General features: G+C 44.2%; 6 protein-coding genes across 6 annotated transcripts; 3 read left to right on the forward strand and 3 right to left on the reverse strand.

The window, feature by feature from the left end:
- Positions 1-937: 937 nt before the first annotated feature.
- Positions 938-5,347, forward strand: FA14DRAFT_178285 (uncharacterized protein; the record flags this gene model as incomplete). The annotated part of the gene is made up of 1 exon (XM_025500833.1): positions 938-5,347. One exon carries the CDS (start codon positions 938-940, stop codon positions 5,345-5,347), a length of 4,410 nt encoding a protein of 1,469 aa, XP_025355192.1.
- A 195-nt stretch (positions 5,348-5,542) lies between these two features.
- On the reverse strand, positions 5,543-7,436 carry FA14DRAFT_35517 (putative pyruvate kinase). Its single transcript, XM_025502230.1, has one exon. The coding sequence runs from the start codon at positions 7,296-7,298 to the stop codon at positions 5,670-5,672; it is 1,629 nt and encodes a 542-aa protein (XP_025355193.1). The 5' UTR covers positions 7,299-7,436; the 3' UTR covers positions 5,543-5,669.
- Positions 7,437-8,094: 658 nt separating this feature from the next.
- Positions 8,095-9,218, reverse strand: FA14DRAFT_160305 (uncharacterized protein). The gene has a single exon (XM_025498612.1). It carries the CDS (start codon positions 8,983-8,985, stop codon positions 8,206-8,208), a length of 780 nt encoding a protein of 259 aa, XP_025355194.1. The 5' UTR covers positions 8,986-9,218; the 3' UTR covers positions 8,095-8,205.
- Positions 9,219-9,444: 226 nt separating this feature from the next.
- On the forward strand, positions 9,445-13,690 carry FA14DRAFT_160306 (uncharacterized protein). Its single transcript, XM_025498613.1, has one exon. It carries the CDS (start codon positions 9,715-9,717, stop codon positions 13,459-13,461), a length of 3,747 nt encoding a protein of 1,248 aa, XP_025355195.1. The 5' UTR covers positions 9,445-9,714; the 3' UTR covers positions 13,462-13,690.
- Positions 13,691-13,872: 182 nt separating this feature from the next.
- FA14DRAFT_160307 (uncharacterized protein) lies at positions 13,873-15,951 on the forward strand. The gene has a single exon (XM_025498614.1). The coding sequence runs from the start codon at positions 14,222-14,224 to the stop codon at positions 15,842-15,844; it is 1,623 nt and encodes a 540-aa protein (XP_025355196.1). The 5' UTR covers positions 13,873-14,221; the 3' UTR covers positions 15,845-15,951.
- A 1,558-nt stretch (positions 15,952-17,509) lies between these two features.
- On the reverse strand, positions 17,510-18,241 carry FA14DRAFT_121043 (uncharacterized protein; the record flags this gene model as incomplete). The annotated part of the gene is made up of 1 exon (XM_025496439.1): positions 17,510-18,241. A coding segment is annotated over one exon (732 nt), but the record flags the coding sequence as incomplete, so codon positions are not given.
- Positions 18,242-18,335: the final 94 nt, after the last annotated feature.

An 18,335-nucleotide genomic window follows, 5' to 3' on the forward strand; every position in this document is an offset into this window, starting at 1 on the left:
TGTTTTTAGTATCTTGTCGATGAGCGGGACCGAATGTAACCCTTCATAATTCTATTCATATCCTTGTTCCTTAGCATTACAATTCGGTCAGCCGCGAACGTGTTGATGTCTCATAACTTTCTTTAAAGGCGCTAGCGTACTCATACAATTTAGCGTTTTGCTTTCTTTCCTCCTTCATTATAATATAAAAGCAAATGAATGTGTGCCGAATATAAAATCAAATTTCAATTTCGGAAATAGAGGCTAAAAGGAACATAATTAGACACAATGGCCGATCATTCCGTTTTGACATTTTGCTCATTCTCACTCCGAATCCTATCAATTCTGTATCTATACTCCGGTCTTGCGTCCGATGTACGTTTCTGGAAAGTGAAAGAGGTTGTCATTATAGAGATTCCCTAGGATGCCTATTTCATGCATATAGGAAGATAGTTGAAAGTTCAGTATATTATCTGTTGATAGCAATGTGATAAAACTTCTTCCTATTGATCGGTAATCCTTGTCTTTCATTGATTTCTGTTTGCTTTGCGCTATAATTCATATTAGCGCCGTTTTTCATTATTCAGGCAAAAGAGCTGTGTGTGAGCGAGTGCTCCCCAATTAAAGTGCATCTACAAGCGTGAGCCGGCTTTAAAGCACTACGCGACTTTCTTCCGGTGTATCCTATTGTAAGTAAGGTTCTCTTTAAAGACTTCTATCATCATCATCATCATCATCTTGTCAAGGTTGAGAAATTGATATACGCAATCTCTCATACTTTCCCCTGGGTATCAAGACACTTCATACTAAACCATAATCGGGGCAATGAAGAAATAATGCAAAAGATCACGAATACATAAATTATACCCCCCGATCGAAGAAGCAATCACTATAATCTCAATGCTCACATTCTGAAAGACTCCCAATTGAAACTAAACTGCGGGGGAAAACACACACGATGGCTAATACGGACCCACCATCGATACCACGGCTATCGCCTATCGGCTGGTCAATCGACGAAGGTAGCGATCTACATAATGCCGTATTCGATATTGCAGATGGAATGCATGATTATATTGCAGAGAGTGAAATCGATCACAAGAAAACAGATCAGCAAGTGACTCTACCAGATGATTCACCGATCTTGGAATCTCGAAGGCAGCTGCCGCCTAGCATACAGCAACAATGGCCACCACAGAAACAACAAGTCGTATCAGATCAATATCGTAAACCTCTTTTGGAACGCAGCAGCTCAGGCAGTCTTGCCAATCGATCTTTTGAACAGTCTACAAGTACGAAAGCAAACAATAAAACTCTTGCTTCAAGAGAATATCCACCTCGTGTTGACAGAAGAATGCCACGCACTATCAAGAGACCTTCGACCAGCGATGGAGCATACTCTTGGCCGAGAACGGAATCCAACACCGAAAGGTCAGTCTTAGCTGGAAGTACAAGCAAAGCTCGCGGAGGCAGTAACCGAATCTCTTCTCGAGACACGGATAGTGATGTGGATATGAAAGACACAAAAGCTCAAAATCTTACCGAACCCAAGCAAGAGCAAAATTTATCACGATCGTCATCCTTATTCAAACTTAAACGACCTTTTCGTCGAAAAAAGGCTGCAGAAGAGGATGAAGACGTGACTACTATGCCCCAAGTGTTCCCCAAAGCAAGCATACAAGCTGACTCAGACATGTCTATCGTCCCGTCTGACTCCGATATTGGTGCACAGCCTACCAAATCTTCGAAGTCATCGAATAATGGAAGCAGTTCCGGTCGCGGCTTTAGTGGCTTCAAAGATCTCATGCTCACTTCATCACGCAAGTCAAACTCCAGCTCTCGCCACGAATCAATGAGCGGACAAAGTGGTCGTGCTTCCTCAGATCTGGACAGCGTTGCGGCCGTTAAGCAAAAGATGCCAGGCAATAGACCAAACGGTATCAGCATCTCACACCATCCGGAAAGACAGTACGATGAAGGGACCCCGCAAAATCGAAAGCTTTCCGTATCTCCTTTACCAAATTCATCACTGGCGTCTTCTAGTGGTGGGGCTGGCGAATCAAGCGGTACACATTCCAACTTGGCAACACCGACGAGCAGTATTCGAAGAAAAGTACGCCCACCACAAGCACAAGCGCCCAGTATGCCCCTGCCTCCACCGCCTACTTCGCTTCCAATCGCTGCTCCTGCAGTGGTGGTCGGTCAATGTGGTGACCCGGCCGATGAAGTTGAAGATCTTTTGTTTACTCCTTCAACACATAAAGCTCCTTCTCCGCGAAGTACAGATATCAGTAGCGACGGTAATGGACGTGATACGGTTAGAAAGGTGAAATCGCAATCTAGCTTAAGACTTTTGCGCAAGCCTTCGATGTTGGTAAATCTAAGGGCGAATTCGTTCACGAAAGAACAACCTCCGGAAGATATCAGTCGAAATATGATAGCTTCTCCACTATCGTCATCTCCATCTCCTACGGCATCCAGACGAATTGCTAAAGAAATGCCATGGGAGATCGTACAGCCTTCAAAATATGGAGAGATCAACTCTTCTCCGGAGGTGGAACGATTGTCGTTATCGCATACGGATGATTCGCGCGAGTTGACCAGCTCTCCTTCCTTAGAGGAGGCTCGACGAGCACTCAGTCCATCCACGCCAGCAGAACAAGGTATACCAACGTCCAATGCACTAGCTATACCCACAAACACCTACGCAAACGGACAATCTGCTTCGCGTTTGGACAGCAGTGGTGGTGCAGCTGGCTTGTTTGGCTCTTCCGGGGGCAGCAGTGGCGGTAGCGGGTCTAACGTACGACCTCGCACCTCTTCCTTGCTGCCATGGCGTTCGAGATCTAATTCTCAAGCCGCCCATAGAGAAGGGAGCGTTAGTCCGAGTACCCCATTCTCACGTTCGATGGGAGATGGAACATTCTCTTCACAACAATCTCAACCTCCAGCTCAAAAAGAGGTCAAAAAGATGCACAAGCTTGATATTGAACAATTTAAGGGCGATTCCGATGCATTCGTTCGACAAGTGATGAAAATATATCCAAGAGAGGATGTACCTGCTGTTCTCGCTTCGGCAAGTGATGATCTTCATAAGACTGCATTGCGAATCTTTATGCAAAGGTTCCTATTCACTGGTCATCCTCTCGACGTTGCCTTGCGGAAGTTGCTCATGACTTTATGTTTACCGAAAGAAACGCAACAGATTGATCGAGTTATGGAGGCGTTTGCGCGAAGGTATAATGAGTGCAATGAGAATCTCTTCGAAAGCGACGATCAACCTTACATGCTCGCATTCTCGTTGATGATGTTGCACACTGACACATTCAACAAAAATGCCAAACAAAAGATGAGCAAAGCTGATTACGTTCGCAATACGTCTGCATCAGGTGTGGCGACAGAGATTTTGGAGTATCTTTACGACAATTTGACGTTTACTCAATTCATCTATGTGGAAGATGAAGCATTTTTGCATCGAAGAAAAAGCGAGAATGATACTACAGCAGCGTCTGTATTTAAATCAGCGTTCACATCATCAAGCAGTGCAAGCAAAGCACGGGTCGATCCTTACCATATCATCGTATCCGGTCAAACGCACACTTTACGTCCTGATGTTCATATTGATGAAGATAGCCCATTCTCAGCAAAAGGAACGAAATCGTCATTTGACATTGAATATTTGCTGCAGACATTCACTAATTCACCATCTATCGAAATCATCACTGCGCAAAAGACTTCATTACCTCCTGCTACTGCTGGATTTGGAGGATATTATGCAACTTTGCCAAGCATTTCCAAGGATGAAGAAGCAATTGTTACGCTACGAATCACGAAAGTGGGCTGTGTAGGAAGGAAGGATGATATGGATGATAAGAAGAAATCTCAATCTCGGAAATGGAAAACGTGCGGTATGATATTATCGTCATCTCAATTGTTGTTCTTCCGAGACTTGGTCTGGACGAGCGCTCTAGATCAAAGAATTACAGAGCAGATGGCAGAACAGCCAAACAAAGAAGGTGGTGTACTGATCACACCTAGGATTACCTATTTCAAACCGGATGGCGTCTTGGCTTTGGGTGATGCGATTGCTGTAAAGGATTCGACATATTCCAAGTACAAGCACGTTTTCCGATTGGTGACCAGACATGGGGATGTTATGAAGCAATATCTAATCCAAACACCAAACGAAGAAGAGATGAATGATTGGATACACAAGATCAACTTTTGTGGTGCATTCCGTTCAGCAGGTTTGAGAGTTAATGGAATGGACGTTTCGAGAGATGCATCATATAGCAATCCAGCTAGTCCTGCAGGAGTGAATATCACGAATGGCAATCCGTCAGATGTAGCAACGCCTTCATCCTCCTCTTCTAGCGTTATACCACCCATGTCACCTAGCACGGTCACAAGCATGAACTCTGGCGAAGATCCGCCTACACTACGTAAAAAGCTGAATGCTCGCTTCAGGCAATTCAAGCCTGTCGTTGAAAAGATGACAAAGAATCTGGAAAAGCATGAAAAGCTGTTGGACGAGAAGCTTAGGTTGGCACGTCATTTGACGATAGCCACTCCATTTTCAAAGGTGACCAGAGATCGAATTGAGGGCATTGCTACTGTTTTGGCACAAGAGATTCGTCAATTGCGTTTGGACGTCGCAAGGTATGCTTGTAGACGTGAGATTTTAATTTTGGAGTTGGAAGAAGCGGAAAGAACAGCGAAAGCAAACAGTCCGCCTGGCGCATTTGATGGACACCAATATGACGAAGATGATGATGCTTGGCAAGCGGCAACATCTTTATCTCTAACACCACGCGATACCAGCAGCCGCTCAGGCTCTTTGTCTATCAGTCGAGCCAGTTCTTTCTCTCAGAGTAGGTCAGGCTCCAATTCTTTCGTTGGAGATCCAAACGTTCCGGTACCAAAGTTACCTCCTCCTGCGATGAGCTTTGGAACCAAAGCAAATGAGAAAGCCGCAAATGCAGAAAGTGAAATGGCCACGCCAACAATGAAGATGATTGGTTTGCAAGAGCCGTCAGCTCACCCGGAAAAAGAGCATGGAAGTATGGGACACCGATCCAAATTCCACTTTGGCACTTCTTCACCGTCCGCCAAACATCATCATCACAATTCACCCAACGAAGAAGCGATGGAGATGTGGGATAGAACAAAGATGGGAAAGAATGATAAACGGGTTAGTCTTGTTAATTTACCCGATCCACATCAATGGCAAGCTCTAACGCCCAGGTTAGCCATGAATGCAAGTTTAATTCCAACGCCAACTTCATCACCACCTCAAAAAGATTCACACTCTTTTCATCCACAACCAAGGACTGTTTTGAATGAAGATGTAGAGGATTTGTTTCGGTAATCGATAAGGGTAAAAAGCTTTTAAAAGATCGTTTGGGAATTTTGCGCTGGCGCACAACGTCATCTTTTCTCTCACCTTTTCGTTTTAATCTTTCTTTTTGATGTATGCTCGCCTTTGTACTATTTATTCTTTCTTTAGCATCTAGCACAACATGTACAGGTTTAATTTTATTAATCTATTTATGGCACTTTTTTTCTTTCACTCACTCACAGATGATGGTACATTGTAATATCATTGACTTCTAACGTTCTGGGTCTCACATACAAGGGATAAAATTTTGACGATTCACAACAAGAAAGTGGCTAGTAAGGTATGCCCTCTTTTAACCCAACAAAGAGGCACCAGAGTTGATCTTCTTTCCACCGGCTGTTCCTTCCAATTGGAAATCCTTTGCTGCATCAGGGACGGTCAAAACACGCATCGAGTTTGTGAATCCTTGACCACCGCGCCATCCTTGCAATGCAACAACTGTGTCTCCCTTTTCGAGAATGCCAAGTTTCAAAGCTTCAGCCAAACCGTATTTGATACGGTTATCAACATCTTCTTGCCATGTGCTGTTATCACTTGGACGTGCGAAGGGATACAAGAATGGATAGCATCCACGGTACAAGTGAACATCCCGTGCGGTATGTTCATCACGGGTAACTGTCAAGATTGGGCATCTTGGACGGTATTTGCTCACCAAACGAGCTGTGTTACCGGATGTGCTCATCAACAAAATTGCACCTGCTTGTTGTTCCAAACTTGCACTAACGGCTGCCATTGCAACTGTTTCGCTTGTGTCTGTTGGCACTTGTGTCAATGTACGCATTTCGTTGAACAAAGGAATGTATGAGATACTTTGTTCGGCCAAGAAACTTGTTTCAGCCATCATCTTGACAGCTTCGATTGGGTAAGCACCCTTTGCAGTTTCACCACTCAACATAACACAGTCAGCACCATCGAGAACTGCGTTGGCAACATCGCTCACTTCTGCACGTGTTGGGCGGTTGTTCACGATCATGCTTTCCAACATTTGTGTTGCGCAAATAGATGGTTTACCGGCGATGTTGCACTTGGCAATCATCATCTTTTGTGCCATGAAGACTTGAGGAGCAGGAATTTCGATACCCAAATCACCACGAGCAACCATGATACCATCAGATTCTTTGAGAATTTCGTCAAAGTTCATAACACCTTGGTGGTTTTCGACCTTGGAAATGATTTTAATATGAGCACCCTTCTCTCCCAAAATTTCACGAATTGTGCGGACATCGCTACCACGGCGAATGAAAGAGGCAAAGATCATGTCCATATCATTTTCGACGGCCCAGATCAAATCCTTGCGGTCCTTCTCTGAGATGGCTGGCAAATCAACTTCTGTGAGTGGAAGATTGACACCCTTTTTGTTGCTCAAAACACCATTGTTGACGGCCTTGACTTTAACCATTGTGTCAGATTCAATGGCAATAACTTGTAGGGAAAGGATACCATCATCAACGTAAATCAATTTACCGACTTCGACCTTCTTTGGAAGGTTTTTGTAATCGATATAAAGGTATTTCTCTGAGCATTTGTCTGCGTATTGATCATCGGTTGTAACGTAAAATTCATGACCGATTTGAATTTTAACATCTTCTCCATTTACCATAACACCTGTACGCATTTCAGGACCTTTTGTGTCCAAAGCGAAAGCTAAAGGACGACCTTCAGCATCAGAGACAGCCTTGCGACCGTTTTCGACGACAGATTTGAAGTAAGAGTGATCACCGTGACTGGCGTTCAAACGAACGATGTTCATACCAGCCTTGCGTAGGCGACCTAACATTTCTGCATTGTTGGTCTTTGGTCCAATTGTAGCAATGATGGAAGTTTTACGCCAATATTTGTTATTAGCATCAAATGTGTGCTCGAGAGGGTTGAGGCTTGCAAGCCATTCTAGTTGTGATTTAGCAACTGGTTGGAACAACATGATGATGCTCAAAAGTGATGATTACCAAGATGGAAGTGATGAATGAAGGTTTGCAAAGTTTTTCCAGTGAATACGAAAACGTGTGCTTATGTTGAAGTTGATGTTGTTCTCTCCTTTACAGCAAAAAGTAAGTAACGGCATGAGTACTGTTTTGTTTGGGCGTTTTAGCGGCGGAAATCTTTTGATCAGTGGGAGGACCACCTTTTGTAAAAGATAGGCGAATGAACATTTTTTTTGTTGTTGTTTCTTCTTGAAATTATGCAGGAAAAAGTCTTATGCGAGGAAATTTTATGAGGCCGTGCACAGCTGCAATTTTTGACCGGCAAAGTGCTGCGTTGGATAAGGATAGCTGCTGTTCACAAAAAAAATTAAACATTTTTCGCGCTTTTAGCCCATCTTACAGCCTTTTTCGTCGTCGTCGTCTTTTGGGCGTACGCGCTGCTCAGCCAGTCAAAACGCCCCCATTGCGGTAAGAGAGAGCGGACGCATCATGCATTAACTCGTGGCGTAGAATCTGAAGCCCAGCTCGGACCGTGAGCATGGGCTGCATAACTACAGTAAAAGGCTTTCTTTTTCGGCGCGTTACTAAGTTCAAAAACTTTTAGTGTATGCATGCAATATGTGTGCCGTGCCTACCTTATTAATGCAGGATCAAGTGTTGGGTGCTTTGCCTATTTTGCAGCAAGAACCTTCAACATGTATTTGTTGGGCTTTTAAGTGTGCATAAGCTGATGGGCTAAAAATGTTCAACAGACTCGAATATTTTCGGAGGAACTTCGGTCAAAGGGTTCTGATTATGGGAGCTGTGTTCTCCAACACCTTCTCGAGAAGGATTGATTTCAAATTTGATTAGATATGATACAAATAAGCAGATAAGATATGATACAGTATACTCCCAGCAATCCAATCAGTAGATTAATTGTCGAAATGTGATGGAAATCCGCGGTTGTTTGATTTTGGGCTCTTTTGGTATTTCGTGCGTATACAATTTCTGTACATCACCTTGCATCACTAAAAGCGAACCATTGCCAAGTGTCCATTTAAACTTCTTTGGTTGTACTTTCTCCTTATTTCCCATTGCATCTTTCTTCCTTTTAATCTTTTCTTCCATTATCCAAGTCCTTTCCGCTCCTAATGAAACGGTAACGATGACTTTATTTTCAAGATTATCGCTATGCTTGCCAATATTGATACTGCCATCTTCGTACATGTTTAACATGCAATGATTGAATTTCACTTCTTTTCCCAAACATTCATCTGTTGCCAATCTAGCAGCAATCTTTTCGACTAGAGGTGGAAAAGGTGAATGCATTTCAACATCATGACCGCTATACTTTAATTTCATTCCTTCATTCGTACTGAAAGCGGCAATCTTTCGACTTTGTTGAATTTCACGTCCATACACTTTTAGCTTTGGTCGATACCATTCCAATAAATCATTCAATTCACGTCTCCATTGATGTGCCAAAGTGGAAGGTATCCAATTATGCTTGTAATACACATTCTCCATACCTTTGATTGCATATGCTTTCAAGAATTCCGGTCTTGTGACAGGGACTAATTGGCTGTCATCTGTTGTTGTGCCGCATGCTGTCTCTAACTGCTCATTTTGCTCTTCTTTTGGTTTCTTATTTGCACTTTCTACTTCATCTCTCCCTCTCTTTGCTCCTAGTCGTAAGTTGTACATTTTGCCTTGCCCGTTCGCCTCTACAGCAATGCAGTGATCCCCATCTATTCAAAAAGGTTAGGTCGCTTATCCTTATCTGCCAGTTTGAATCAAATGGGGACCAGAATGATGGTGAAAAGTAGAGAATGAATGAACAATTTGACGTTCGCTTCTTTGTCTTGACATTTTAGTTGGCTAGACCAGTTGCATTTGCTAAGCGGGAATTCTCCACCTGTGCCTGCAGTCTTGCTTAAGCTGGCTGTCCACCCATTCATCCTCTTCTGCTTGTTCAATTTATCCTTTTCTGACCTTTTTAGCGTCGTTTGTCAAGATATGATACGCGTGCTTGTATGTGTGTGTGTACGCGTCTGTCGAGTGGAAGTTACACACTCATGCAACACACACAAAGCCGATTGATTAGTCTGCGCCGCGCCATGTGCCGGACAGGCCCCTATTCTTCCATCGATCAGCACAATTGACTTTCAATCAACACTAACCGTCAATCAAAACTCTCCACACGCGCTGTATGTGGGTGGGTATTGTGTTTGTTTCATTCAGGAGAGGCTTGCATTTGTATGTCTGGACAAGAAGTTTAATCAATCATCAACGAATGTATGCAAATAAGATATGACAACTCTGCTCTCATAATATATCACTCCTTTCACAACACACCAAAACATTGTGATGACAACAAGATAAACAATCACCCACCAATCCCACTCAAGACACTCACACACCCCACCACCCAAGATGGACCTAATCACCATCGTAACAACATCTGCAAGACAAAAAGGGAAAAATGTCGAACGAAATCAATCAAGACGCAGACGACAGATATCAATAAAGCAAACCTTTATCCTCGTGGCAGGTGCTGCAATAGCATTCACATCAAATACATACGCTCAATCCTCAACTGCTTCATCTTCCACCTATTCACCAATCGCAAGATGGGGAGCAGCATCAACATTAAGTGATTCACTCTTTATCATTCATGGTGGAAAGACAAATGGGGATGGTATAACGCCTGGCGGTGGAGGATATACCTATTCATCCGGCCCGAACACAAATCAAACAATTTCAATCGACCTTTCTCAAAGCTTTCAAACAAGCTCACCACCATGGCAATCGATCGATAGAACCCTAGCCTCACAAGATTCTTCACCTTCAACTGCTTTTCATTCTTTGACTCCGTTGAATAATGGTAATTTACTCATTTTTGGAGGAATGCCTGACCCTTCAGCAAATACACAAGCGGGTAATAATTCAGCATACATTGTCAATTTGAGTAACGGCGGCGGTCATGCATCTTTCTCAAGAGCAGCCTCTTCGTGGAATGAACCTGAAAGGAGGATGTACCACTCTGCTGCAGGAGATGAGCAAGGGCATGTATACATCGTCGGTGGAGAGACAACAAGCGGATCTATGGCCCCGATGGATCAATTGTGGACGATAAATTCAGCAGCGAACAATCCTCAATTCAGGAATACGGCTGCCAGTAATCCTCCGGCTGGATTGATTGACGCAACTGCAACGATGCTAAGCGATGGAACAGTTTTGTCTTTGGGAGGAATAGATGGCAATAACACTATGCAAACATTTGACACGATATCATCCTATTCGCCTTCCTCACAACAGTGGAGATCGATTGGCACTCAAGGTGTAAATTCCAGTACGCAAGGCTATCCAACTCCTAGAAGAGGACACGTTGCTGTCGCTCTACCAAACCAAAGAGTGTTCATTCATGGAGGTGCAAGTATAAACTTTGATCAAGCAATGAGTGATGCATGGATATTAGATTGGAGTCAAAGTCCACCAAGATGGTCGGACATACAAATGACGAGCGGATCCGCACCTTCTGCACGATTTGCACATTCAGCCGTTGCATATGGAGGAAAGATTGCTTTGGTTTTTGGTTGGGCAGGTAATAATCCTGCTGATGCAACTTTGTACACGTTTGATACTACCACTATGACCCAACAAGGACAAATATGGAGTGGTGGTCAATGGACAACAAGTTATACTCCTGATCCAAATGCCGCAAAGAACGGCTCTGGTAATCAAGCCAACAATGGAGGCAAGAGCGGCAAAGGTGGCGGCAGTTCCTCCTCCGGATCAGATTCTGGCAGTTCAAAATCTCAAGATCCATTCGCAGCGCCCACTACGACCGATTCCAATACGACAGGATCAGATGATGGATCTTCCACGGCCGGCACAAAAGCAGGAGCAGTGCTTGGAAGTTTGGTTGGTTTAGGTTTGGTTGCTGGTGTTGGCTTTTACGCTTACAGAAGACATCAACAAACTGAGATGAACAATTGGCGAAGAGGTGATGGAGATGCGGCCTTATTGGGTGGTTCAGGACATTATAGTGGCCCCGATGAGCTTTACACCTTGGAGAAAGGCCTGGCAGAAGGTGGAGGAGGAGCGGGTGGCTATTATCAACCCGGTATGCATCCAATGGGACCTCGTGAACCTTCTCGTCCGAACCTTTCTTCTTCGCCTTGGAGTATGGGTAACATTGGACATGCAATGGAAGGTTCAGGTCCTCATTTACGTGAACGGTTGGCCTTGTTGACGGGAATCGCTGGTTGGACTGGAAGCGGAAACGGTCAGAATGGCAATTCCAACCAACGATTCGATATGTTGGCCGGAGAAATGGACGACGAACGACATGCAGGAGAGATGTACGCAATGAAACATCGTAATGGCGATCACATAGAAGAGGACGATGAAGACGCATATGAAGCAGAGATGGACAGACACATCAAAGAACGTAGCTATGGCCGTGTACAACAAGATGATTGGGATGAGATGGGCGCATACGACACATATGGCGATCTTGGCACAGGTGCGGGCGGAAGAGGTCAGATCGACACATACGTTGAATCTCCATTTGAGGAAGATCGTCCGATTCCCCCATCAGATTCCAAGGACAGAAAGAATAGCGCCGGTCCAGGAGGTGCTGCTGCGTTGTACAGTGGCGAATACGTTTCCTATGATAGTCAAAGCGTTGCAGATGGAGTGAGCCTGAATGAAGCAAATAGCATGTCAGATGTTGGAGCTTCGGGTAATTCTAGTCAGTCGCATGGCAACCTTTCCACATCAAACAAATCATCCTTATCTAAAAGCAGTGGCGGCCATGTTCAACCAGCCGCACTTTCCTTCAGCGATTCCGTTCCTCAACGTAGACGAGGAGGTGGACTTGCACCTTCTCCTTTAGTACGCAGAAGTCCAACATGGTGGGATCGCTTCATGGGTCAAAGCTTTTTGGAACGAAGTGCTTCCGGACGAATGTATCCTGGACCAAGGGCAGATGAGCCCATTCGTGATCCTGCTGATCCACCAACTCTAAGCGCCATTCGAGAGGCTTCTCATAGTACCAATCCAAGTACAGGATCTGATCCGTTCAGAGATGATAGTCAGAGGGGACGGGATGGTGCTGATGCATACGGAACTCCAGATGTTGACGAACATGGCAGGAGATTGGCCGATGAAGGTGGTCAATACGCAACAAAAGACTACAATCGTTCTTTGACAAGTTTGCAAAGTGCACGCACTGGTGATACAACTATGCTAGAAGCCAGAATGAGAACGATGGACGTTCAACGTGCGGGTACAGTGAGTAGTAGAAGAACATACAGTAGTGGCGCAAGAAGTGATCGTATGGGCAGCACGGGAGGAAGTATGAGCAGTGCAGGTGGCCTAAGTCGTCATACCAGTGTTCGCAGAGATGCCCAATCACAAGCACATGAAGCTGCCGAACAAACGCCCATGTCTGAATCTACACCTGGCAGTGTTGTTTGGGATCCTTCCCGATATGCTATGCCTGGTACTGTTTACGAACAAGATGAAGCAGATGAAAGCAGAGATATTGCTGATACTTCTCGTCAAGAGGAAGAAGTCGGTGATGATTTGCTCTTGTTCAAAGAACACGATCAACGTATGCCTTCAGAAGTGCCTAGTCTTACGCCATCGACTACCAAACGTGCACGTCAAAATCCCGATTTGACTTCACCCTTAAGTCCCGTACAAAAGCGGGCAAGAAGTCCACCAATTCGTGGAACGGTGAAAGATCGAGCATTAGCAATAGAACGTAAATGGACAAAAGAAGGTGCAAATGCAGTTTTACCTGTTCCACGTTCGCCTGCGATTAGTATGCATAGTCAACAATCTGGCAATAGTGGTGGTCACTCAGGAGAAGAGGAAAGCAGCTCTACAGCGCAAACATTTGTTCCGGGTAGAGGAGGAAGACCGATTTTGACTAAATTGGTTTCTCCATCCAAACCATCCAATCGAATCTTGGACGAAGGGGCTGAGAGCGATGGAATGGTTTTGAGCCCAATCAATGTTACCTCACCTCTTTCTATCACCAAGAAACAACCGCAAACAGAAGGTAAACGATTCACACACGATCTCGTACCTAAAGCACAATTATACATCGCCAATCCGGATAAACGAAGAGGAAGTTCAAATGATACTTCTGACCGTGCACCATTTTAAAGTCACCTTGCGATGGAAGGCTTATTGTATAGTATTTCTTATAGATGATTTTTGTATTCCTTTTTTGCAAGCCACCTGGGCAAAACATTCCTTCCTTTCCCTTTTTGCTTCTGGATCGTTATCTTAGGGCTAGTTTTTGCCACCCTTTTCTCTTTTCGCCTTCTCAATTTTTGTACAAATTCATTCATATTCTTTTATAGGCACAATGCAATTCTTATGGTTAAACAGGGCCACTCACGGTGATAGCATAAATGTCAAGGGTCTCTCGCATTGTTAAACGTTGAAACATTAGGCATGGATTGCGTGATGGAATGCGTAGATGGCGCGTTTCCCTTTAAAAATCCCGCTAATGCATTCGTATGTCAACATTCCCACTTTAACTGTCTATTCTCCCCCACATTTGGTTTTTACATGATTCCCTCTTGCGTGATTGAAAGAATCAACAGTCATCAAATGCTGCAATCTTACGGGATAAGCCAAGATGAAGTCGGGATGGTGCAATGAAGAGAGACATGTACTACAAACATACTGTACTCCTTCCGAGCAATCCGAGTTCATGGGTCATTCGGCTACCGACTCAACCGTTTGAATAGGCACAAACTCGTTTCTTAGCTGCCGTTTCCAGTTCAGCCGTTCCTTGCAGTTTTCACCATTCTCTTGTTTCACCGACTGTTCGGGATTAGATAAAGGCAGAAAAGCAGACTAGTCACTCGATCGCCCACGTTGATAAGAGAATCAGAAGAAGGTATAAAATAAGTACATGCAAACATTGAAAGAATTTCTTTCATCTTCATCTTCTCCCCCCATCAATCATTCCTACGACCTTTTGCCCCTCGAGGAGATCAACCAAAACACGATGTCAAACGTACAAGATGAAAAGATTGATTCCGGATCATTGGAAGCAGGATCCGAATCAGCCAATCATTCCTTACATGCACAACCTACAACCGATCATGGCAGAAAACGTAACCCATTCCGATCAACATTCACTCAAGCAACCATCTTGGGTATTTGTAGTTTTTTAGCACCGGGTTTATGGGGAGCAATGTCAAGTACGGGTGGTGGAGGAACACAAAGTATTTCACTCGTCAATGCAGCAAATTCATCCACTTTTTGTCTTATGGTAGTTACAGCTCTTTTAACACCTGCAATGATTCATTTGACAAACGTTAGATGGACTTTGGCTTTTGGTGCTTTGGGTTATGCTCCTTATGCTGCTGGTTTGTATACTTATCGTAAATATGGTACAAGTGCTTCTTGGTTTGTCGTGCTCGGAGCAGTTCTTTGTGGTATTTCTGCTGGGGTATTTTGGGCAAGTGAAGGTGCAATCATTCTTTCGTACCCTGAACGTAAGAAGCAAGGTATTTATACGAGTTATTGGTTGATGTTTCGAGTTATGGGTCAAATGGTTGGCGGTGCGATCAACTTAGGATTGAATGCAAACAACGGGCAAGCAGGTTCATTGAGCACAAATACGTTCTTGGTCTTTGTCGTTCTTCAATGCATTGGTCCATTTGTCGCTCTTTTGATTTCGCTGCCTCATCAAGTTCAAAGAAAAGATGGTACACCAGTCGTGCTCAAACTCAATCCAACACTCAAGTCAGAACTCAAAGCAATGTGGGTGGCCATCACCGCAAAGAAGGTTTTACTCCTCCTTCCACTTATTTGGCAAACAACTTTCTCGGAAGCAGTCATCTTTTCCATCAATGGAACGTATTTCAGTGTACGTTCTCGTGCTTTGGCTTCATTCTTGGGTGCAGTCGTAGCTGCTTCCGCTTGTTACATTTTGGGATTCATTTTGGACAACCATAAATGGTCTTTGAACGGTCGTGCTCGTTATGCATTCTTATCGATTTATGCTATGCAATTCGCTTGGTGGGGATGGAGTATCTATACTACACACGATTATTCGAAATCAAGTCCAACTCATGATTGGAGTGAAGGCTCTGCATGGTCACCAGGTTTTGCTATGTTGTTGATGCTACAAATTGGGTTCAATCTAATGTACGAATACACCTATTGGCTGGTAGGTGCCACTTCCGAACAACCGGGTGAAATCGTTCGTTTGGCAGGAGTGATTCGTTCCGTCGAATCTGCCGGTCAAGCTGTTTCATATGGTATCAACTCTACTTCATGGCCTTTCTATGCCGTTTGCAGCTTGAACCTCGGCTTCACTTTCCTCGGTGTTATCTTTGCATGGCCCGTAGTAAGAAAGACTGGTATTCTTTCTGATGGCACATACCTTTATCAACCTCCGATCTATGCAGACGAGGAAGAACGAGAAGCGATCAAAAGAGAAGTTGCCGATGAAGCAGCCGTTGTTGGAACTGCAAAAGAAGGCAACGAAATCAAGAAAGTTGATGAAATTACAAGTGCTCATTAGGTAGAATGAGTATGCAATGTATAATTCTATAATGCTTAAAAGAATGATAATACGATTATTGATGTACAATATATGGATAGTGAAAAATGAAGTCAGAAGTGTTGCGGGGTCCTGCATAAGCCAAAGGGAAGAGAAGGATAACGTGATATGGGATGCGTTTATATGAAGTGACATGAAAAGCCGTTATTTCAGTGGCTTTGGACTGTTGCTCCTTTGTTTTTCTTGCTCTCGCCAACGTTTTCGTTCTTCCATCTTACGTTTCTGCCATTCTTCTTTAGCCTGAGCTAATGCAACCTCCTCGTTCATCTTTGTAGACAGGGGGCGTTGTAGAGCGCTCAGACGAGCATTATGACGGGCTTGTAGTTCGTTTCCGGTCATTTGTTTCAGCATGGCTTTTGCAGGTACAGCCGTTTGAGCGGGCAGGTGTGAACCCTCACCCATCTCAACAGGAGAAGTGAAATGCGAGGAAGTTGGAGCACCAATGATGATTCGATCTTGTGAAACGACTAATCGGTCATTGGAAGATGTAGAAGCGGATGCTGGAAAAGGCACCATCGAATGTACTCTACGTCGCTTGGATTCAGATGTGACGAGCTGTTCATCATCCTGTTCAACTTTTCGAGATGAACCGAGCATCATCGAACGTGGTCGTAAATTCTCTGTCAAGCTTCTTTGTGATGCTGACAAGACGGCAAACTCTCCCAAATGAGCTTCCTCATGTTTGACTGGTGCACTTGGCAGAATACGCTCCTGGTAGCTTCTACGGGCATACTGACGATTGTTTTCGCCACTGCTGCGCTGCTCTGCATCCTTTTCAGCGTCATTCTTGGGCATTTCCCCAAATTGACCGCCAAAGCTCACTGGTCTTGTTGGATTCGTTGTTTCACTTCTAATGAGAGGCATAGTCATCGCAGAAGCTTGACTTTTACGAATTGAGCGTGCGTCTGAATCACGTAAAGCACGTGTATACATCATATCGGAAGTGGTATGATAGCCTGTACCAGAAGGCGAAGTTGAACGAAGGTCATGAATGCTTCTGCGTATAGCAGCAATCTGTTCGAGATATCGCTCCTTCTCTCGAATCTCATCAGTGATCGGATCGGAAGAAAGAGCCTCAAATGGTGTTGCTGGATCTGTATCGACTTTGGGTCCTTCTGTGTAATCGATTGAAGACGTTTGCAGGCCCAATTCATTCGCCAACTCAGAGCTCAAGATGCCGCTGCGTTGGGCAGGCAAGTCGATGAAAGGTCGATCCGGGTCTGGCGATGTTTGCTTCTCTTCCATTGTATCGTGCTTCATCAGTGCTGTAGAAGGTGTTAGGGTCAAATTGGGCGAGTCAACTGCATCTTCAACAGATGATGCTTCTTTATTGTTGCGCTTCCAGAATCGCAAATCTTGCTGGGCACGAGCAAAGATACCTTGTGCATCTTGATCAGCTTGTCGTTCGCGGGCTTGACGTTCTTCATCTTGTTTCTTCATAATTCGAATGCTGGCTTTAAGTTGAGACCACATCTTTCCTTGTAATGCAACTGCCATGACAAACGTACCTGCAAGAACGCCAAGTTCGATCACCATTGCAGTGCTCATAGGCCACCTTGAATCAGCAAATGCGGCTGGATAACGTTTTTCAAACAGATCATCAAATCCGATATTACGAACATAGAATTCTTTGAGATTTGCACGAATGAAACAGTCTATACCCAAAATTGCTGCAGAAGCACCAATAATTGCAGTAGAAAAGATGATCATAAATCTTGTCAAACGCGAGTAACAAGCAAGTGCAAAACTGAGCGAAATGAGAGCAATAAAGAAGATATATCGAAATCCAATCACTTCGATCAATCCATTTGGTCTACAAGCTTGCAAGAACAGAGCAAAGGCAAATCCACCCAAAGCACATGTTATCAACAAAGCACCTTGTCGAAAGATGATGAAACAAATACCTCCAATGATGCCGGCAAAAATGCAAGCTAACAGAAAGAGACCTTTTACTGTATTTGATGGATCGCTAACCGCACGAGCTTGACCGAATCGTAAGATGAGCGAAAGAACGACGATTGCAGAAGAATAAAAGCCGGAAATGAATGCTGTATACCACGTACAACGATGACCTATGAATGCCATCGGAAGACCACTGAGGATCAAAAGTGCACCAGTGATGCTAAAAGCTGGATCGATGATTGTATGCAGTGGCAAAGTGCCGTCATTGCTGAGTTGAGGTGGCGGTGCTATGGTCGAATTAGTTGTGCTATTTGATGGTGAGGTGATATTTGCAGGTATTATCGTTCCTTGTATAGTTCCGTTGTTGGATGTTGGGATTGTCGTATTCGTTGCAATCGTCTTATTTGTCGCAATTGTCGTATTTGTGTTACTTTGGGCATAAGCTGTTGAAATCATTATCAAAAGCATGGCTTTCATCAACCATGCTGCTTTGTTGAATTTCATTTTGCAATTTGTTCTTTCACGCTACTTGAATGATCTTAACGTGTGC

Source organism: Meira miltonrushii, assembly GCF_003144205.1.
Source record: "Meira miltonrushii strain MCA 3882 unplaced genomic scaffold FA14scaffold_2, whole genome shotgun sequence".
Classification (NCBI taxonomy): Eukaryota; Fungi; Basidiomycota; class Exobasidiomycetes; order Exobasidiales; family Brachybasidiaceae; genus Meira; species Meira miltonrushii.

What these genes read in the sequence shown, in the direction of transcription:
- FA14DRAFT_160306 (XM_025498613.1), top strand. Translation starts at nt 9,715, where the DNA reads ATGGACCTAATCACCATCGTAACAACATCTGCAAGACAAAAAGGGAAA.
- FA14DRAFT_160307 (XM_025498614.1), top strand. Translation starts at nt 14,222, where the DNA reads ATGCAAACATTGAAAGAATTTCTTTCATCTTCATCTTCTCCCCCCATC.
- FA14DRAFT_160305 (XM_025498612.1), bottom strand. Translation starts at nt 8,985, where the DNA reads ATGTACAACTTACGACTAGGAGCAAAGAGAGGGAGAGATGAAGTAGAA.
- FA14DRAFT_35517 (XM_025502230.1), bottom strand. Translation starts at nt 7,298, where the DNA reads ATGTTGTTCCAACCAGTTGCTAAATCACAACTAGAATGGCTTGCAAGC.